The following is a 6,510-nucleotide window of genomic DNA, read 5'->3' as shown; positions in this document are numbered from 1 at the left end:
AAAAAAAAGCGGTCTTTCGTCTAAATAAACTCTTTATCACCACCAGTGACATTGACTGGTGATGACGGTGTAGTTGCCCCTCTGAATTCAGTCCAGTGAAGAAACTATACAATGCATGCATGTGAATTCAAGCTGCAAATGAATTACATTTCATGGAGAGAGAGTGAAATTTGTTGTTGCCTTCGACCGACATCACCCTGTGTCTCTCACTCATTTCATCGAGGTTTCACCCAGCCACAGTACTGTTTGCCTGCTGATCAGTTTATGAATATATTAGTGTTTGAAATTACATTTATGATGGTATTTTAAAATATTTTTATTTAAGAATATATTAAAATAATACTTTTTATTTAAAAAAAATTAGTATTAAGTTTTTTAAAATCACTTTTTAATTGCAATGCCACACACCGGCTTGCCATTGCTATGTGATATGTTGCTCGTACTTGTATCCAATTGTCAGGTTTGTCAAATTCAAAATTTTAGAATATGGAAACAACGATTGAATTCTGCTAAGGTCATGGTAAGACGTTATAAAATATATTAAATGATTTGCTCGTGCTATGTTAAGTTGTAAATCAAGTTAAAAAAATTAAAGTAAAAAAACATATTTAAATATTGTTTATTATTTTTGAAAAAAATTATATTATATAAATATTTACCTAATATAACTTGAATAATTTTTCTAGTTCAAAAATATATTAACATACTCTCTACTACAAGGTGTAATTTTCATTTTGAAAAAAAAAAGTTGGGTATGGGCTATTTTGATATTGTTTTATATTAAAAACCTCAAAGTTTAAATAAAAAAAATTATATAAATATTTAATTGAATAAATCAATAATTATATATAAAAAATGTTATTAATAATAACTAAAAAAACCAAGAAAATTGATAAATAAATATAGATTAAGATGTTTAATCTCATGAAATAAGACATTTACATGTTTGCATATACTAATGTTTTTTATTAAAATCAATAAAATATAATAGAAATATATATGAAACATAGTGAATAAAAAAAAAATATAATTCAAGGCCTGAAATATCAAAGATATTATTTTAAAATAAATATTTTTTATAAAATAAAGTTTATATGCATAAAAGAAAAACAATTCTCCAACACAAAATATATATTTTTTTTAAAAAAACCTCTATTTAAAAAAGACTGCAAAACTCGTTGACTAGGTCATGAGTCCAAGATAAATCGATATAAAAAAATTAAAGCTAATAAAAAAATTAATATTATTTTAAAAAATAATACAAAATCATAAAAAATGAGAAAAAAAATCTCTAATTCTATATATCAACTTGTGATCCATATTATTAGATTAGATCAATAAAAAATCATGAAACCTAATTTCTAACAAACCAAACGTTGAAGAATAAAACTTGAGAAATATCAATCATACAAAAATATATAATTAAAAGAATAAGGGTAAAGATAAAAATAAATTAAAGAGCAAAAAAAATTAAATTAGAGAGTTAGGTTGAAAAGAAAAAAAATTTTAAAAAAAATCAAAAGCATGAGGGTTAAATTGAAAAAAAAATAAAACAATATAAACTTTGATTGAATGATGAAATTAAAAACAACAAAACTTTAACAAAAAAATTATGGAAAAAAATCAAAAATCAAAATAATAAGGATTAAATTAAAAAAAATAAGATATAAAAAATTGTAATTTATGGATTAAATTAAAAATATTAAAAAAAATTTAAAAATGCCAACCATGAAAATAAAAAATAAAAAATAAAAATATAAGGGATGAAATTAAAAAAAAAAGATGTAATTTATATAACAAAAAAAATAATCATTAACAATTAACTATTTATCAATTATCATTACACGCTATACTAAAAGTGAAAGGATTAGATAGTACTTTCAATAACACACAAGAATGGAGGAAAAATACTCTAATAATTTTTTAATTAAAAATTAATTATTAAGTATATAAAGTTTAAAATATCTTCATGATTTTGTTTATGATTTTAGAATCATAAAAAATATTAACATAAAAAGATAAAATCATTCATGAACATATCCTTTATTTTTTCAATTCTAAAGGCAAAAAAAATTATTTGCCTGTTCTAAAAAAGGAAAAAGATAAAAATCCCCAATGTAAATGGATTTTTTTATTTATTTTAGAAATAAATAAGTCATTTTATTATTCTAAAAAAGTGAGGAGATGACAAAATAGCCCCTGACAAGCCATTAAAAAAACCGAATTACTCTCCTAACAAAAGCATCTATTTTTCTCGAAGGACAAAAGCGTGATTTAACCTTCACAGTAAACAGTCCTTTTGTGTTTCTGTGTGCACAATGATTTCTATCGGCATCACCATCTATTATTTCTGTAAATAATAGCACTACAGGCTCATGGAAAGTGAAATGTTGGCTATGTTCCTCCATACCTTCCCGGTCATCTTATCGGCCTACAATATCTTGAGCACATAAAATACATGCACAAGAGTCCATTCCATGCCAGTGTAATTTCCTTTTCCTTTTCTATTTCTAGCTTTACAGGCGAACCCATTGCTGCCCATTTATAGTACATTAGGTCACATCACAAGCATTTTCTGGAGAAAGAGAGATGGTCTTGGTCAACAATCGGGTACACATTTCAATTCAGTATGGATCATAAGCGAAACCACTTGGTTTTCTAAAAGAAAGGCCAATCCATTTAATTTAGCTCAAGGTTCATCCATAATCCTTGTCTCGTAAGGGAATTCATGTTCTAATTTCTCTCCTATAAAAACACGCCATTCTCATCACATTTTGATCAAATTGAACATTAAGGAATCACTAAAGTGATAAGAATACATAAAGATTTAGACTTTGACATTTATAACACAAGAAGAAAAAATTAAGGGGTGCTAAATTAAAAATATATATTTTAAAAAATTAAAATTTTACCCGGTCCTGGATTCTCTTATGCCTAAATTCATGTGATAAGTGGTTCTGGATGCATGAAGGCCGTTTGGGGTTCAATTAATCTTTTATAAAATCCCCTATCGGCGGGCATGGTCCTGTGAGGCCTCATGGCCAACTGAAGTCCAATTTAATGCTGGACGCTTCATATTTGTTGGATTCTAGGGGCCTAGAAACCATCACCTTTGTTTTAGAGGAGAAAATTGGGCGCTCAGGCCGTCTGAAACACGAATTTATTTGGATATAACGATGGGGAATATATTACTTGTTATTTTTAAAGTATTTTTTATTTAAAAATATAATATAATAATATTTTAATTTTAATTTTTTAAAATTATTCTTAAAATTATATTAAAATGATATGAAAACATAAAAATAAATATTAATTTAAAATAAAATAAATTTTTTTCAAAGAACACTTTGGGAAAACAAACAGTCCCTAAATTATAAGCGAGTCACGTGTAAATAAAATAAACCCCGGCTCCGCGACAGAGTATAATGCATAATAAGCAAAGCAAATTTAGACAGTATATTATATCGTAAAGGGGAAAAAGGAACATAAGAAAATCCACTAGGAGATCAAAACATAGGATATCCTATTGAAGCATGCTTCATTCTAGCCACTTGAAGATCTCTCGCGCAGTTAGACACATGAAGATCCCTAGCTAGTGCAGTTATTCTTTATGCTTTCAAGCCCACACACATGTATCGTCTGTGTGTTACACCACAACCTGCAATGATCGAACATAGAATACAAACTATGAATTAGTATTTTTCTAATTAACTGAACATCTACTCAAAATCAAGAAAAAATTATATATATGTATATAGCAAAATCCTGAAGATTGAAGCTAGGCAGTACCTATTATATAATTAGGAAGGACACTTGAACCCTTCAGGTGGGGTCTTGCCACAGTCAACAAGGAGCTCAAGAGCAATGGGTATAATAAGATTGATGTTGAGAAGTTTAGCCTTGATAGCGGTGCAAAGGCATAAAGCAGCATCCAAGTCTACAAGACCTTCCAGCAGTGGGCAGCATTCATCCTTGGCACTACTGCCAATACCAACGTGGATTAGTCCACCTAGGACATCCACACATGCGCCTAACTTGAGAGTGTCAATGGGGCAAGTCTCTTGCTTTGGTGGTGTTGGTGGTGGCTTCACGATTGGTGGTGTTGGTATTACTGGAGGCTCTGGTGGAGGAAGAATTGGTGGTGTTGGTATTACTGGAGGAGTCACTGGAGGCTTTGGTGGCTTTATAGGAGGCTTTGGTGGCTTTATTGGGGGAGTCACAGGAGGCTTTGGTGGCTTTATTGGAGGACGCTTTGGTGGTTTAGGGCAAGAAGGACAAGCAATTGAAGTAAGCAAAGCACCCAAGTTCAAAAGAAGGATCAAGAGATTAGCCACAGCAAACTTAGCCATCGTGTCTCCTTACTTTACTGAGTTCTCAAGTGAATATGAAGCTTAAGTCATGCATGCTAGCATTCTTATAGATGTTTTTTTTTTTTTTGATTTACATGAATTATTGGTACAGCTTACATGCACCATAATATTATTAATTAAAAAGATAGTAGATTGACTGTAGCCATTTTCACTCATGCTCCAAGCTTGTTGTCATTAAAAAGATGATTTTGCCCTTGACAAAAGCCCACAAATAGTCTTTGCTGCAGGATATAATAGTATTTTTTTGTTTACTGAACAATAAAATAATTAATATGCCCCTGGAGGGGAAAAAATTACCAACGAACAAGGTTAGTTCTAATTTTTTTAATTTATTTTTTTTATCTTTTTTGATCTAGTTATTTTTTTTATTATAGAGTTTAATAAAAAATATTCAAGTATTTTATTATAAATATTATTTAATTTTAAAAAATATACTAGGCATGATATCATTTGAACACATGTGGGTTCTTTCATGGTATTCAGAAGGTGCATACATTGTTGTTCAATGTTTAAAATTTAGTTTTTACGACGGTATTTTAATCCTTATAATATTACCTCATTTTTATATGGCGGGTATGACAAAAACATATTAGGTTTTTCATCGATGAGTTTTTATTATTTTTTTTTCATTTTTTTACTTGGTTTCAGAGTCAATTCCTTTGTATTAAAAAAAAAACCCTTCAATTTATTTTACTTTTAGATTTAATTTATGTTATTTTTATTTTTATTTTTATTTATTTTATTTTAGATTTTCCATACAAACAAAAGAAATTTCAATTGATCAATCCTCATTTAATTTTTTACTGGTTTTAAATTTGATCTTTATTTTTTTATTTTGATTTTTTTAATTATTATCTCAATTGAATTATCTTTTTAATTACATTTCTTAATATTTTATATCATTTTCTTAATTAGATAAAACCTTTGATGGTAACAAATACTCATATATCAATTTTCAAGTGTTCAGATTATTATCTTCCCGGTACATGAACTGTAACTAGTTGAGGCCCGAATTACGAATTATGTAAATTGATTTATATCAATTTAAAATAATATTATTTTAAATTTTTTAAATAAAAAATATCATTTTAATTTTTTTAAAATTAAATAGAATTCTAATAAAATTAATCAGGTTATAAATTAATCGGGTTAAACATTATCTGTATCACGTTCTGAGTTAATGAGCCACCGGATTAATTTGTCACATCATATTATATTTAATAACATTGATTTTAAAAATGTAATATATTCACATTAGAATATTGTACTATAAGGAACAATTTACTATCGATCTCTTTCAAAAATCAAATCTTAAATCATGATTGTAGACACCTATCAAATGAAGTATGCAATTTCCTTGGAGAGAAAAAAATCTTCATACGAAGAAGTACATAAGAGGCAGGACAAGCCACTCTCTCGGATTTTTTGTGGCAGTACTCTATGGTAGACTTGTAGATCATAGAGTACTGTTTAATGAATCCAATGGTGTCGGCCATATGCTTACAACAATTACAGCAGTGAAAGTGGCCGGTTTGGCACATGCTTTTGTCTTGCATTAGAATTTCCGAACAACAAACATGGCTTCATTTGCATAATTGCTCGAAAGATTAGGTTAAGTACAATCCATTATAGTTGTGCTTTCGCGTTCTTACATCTTTTTATCCTCTCTTCTTTTTCTTTTTTTCAATTTCCCTCGTATGATCCCTTGTGGATATTTAACAAAAACACTAAAACTCATGACCAGAAAAGGACGTAGTCTTCAGAGTGAGAATGCTTTGTTCTTTTTTACTGTCCATTCTACAGGATATTTACATCTTTTTTAATTTTTCAGCACTGTAAAAATATTTTTTTCTTAAAAAATCAATAAAAATTAAAATTGTTTACCAAGAGCCTTCTTGACTTTTTACAAGCTTCTTAACAATAAAAATATTTATTTTTTCTAAGATCAAAAAAATTATTAGGCTGCTGGATTCGGGTTTTTTAGGATTTTCAAAAATCCATATATAATAAAAGTCCATCTTTAATATTAAAAAATATAATAATTAAATTTGTACTATATTTTCACACAGATATTTTTTTGTAATTGTCAGAGTCACAAGGGTTATTTTTATTATTTTTTTATTATTTTAAAATTAGAAAA

General features: G+C 28.0%; 1 protein-coding gene across 3 annotated transcripts in view; it reads right to left on the bottom strand.

Moving 5' to 3' along the window:
- LOC105109392 (36.4 kDa proline-rich protein) overlaps positions 1-4,375 on the bottom strand; it is a 19,007-nt gene extending 14,632 nt beyond the window's left edge. The window contains exons 1-2 of one of the 3 annotated variants that reach the window (XM_011004103.1): positions 3,790-4,364; positions 3,431-3,658 (exon numbers count right to left, since the gene is read on the bottom strand). In XM_011004103.1, coding sequence (XP_011002405.1) covers positions 3,801-4,349 — 549 coding nt within the window. In that variant the 5' untranslated portion in view covers positions 4,350-4,364 and the 3' untranslated portion in view covers positions 3,431-3,658; positions 3,790-3,800. Of the gene's footprint in view, positions 1-3,430; positions 3,659-3,789 lie in introns of those variants that run through there. The other 2 variants (XM_011004101.1, XM_011004102.1) reach the window with 2 other exon arrangements.
- Between the last annotated feature and the right edge of the window lie 2,135 nt (positions 4,376-6,510).

This window comes from Populus euphratica, unplaced genomic scaffold (assembly GCF_000495115.2).
Source record: "Populus euphratica unplaced genomic scaffold, PopEup_1.0 scaffold215.1, whole genome shotgun sequence".
Classification (NCBI taxonomy): Eukaryota; Viridiplantae; Streptophyta; class Magnoliopsida; order Malpighiales; family Salicaceae; genus Populus; species Populus euphratica.
The sequence above is the reverse complement of the archived record's forward strand: the minus strand, read 5'-3'. Positions and strand labels throughout refer to the sequence as shown.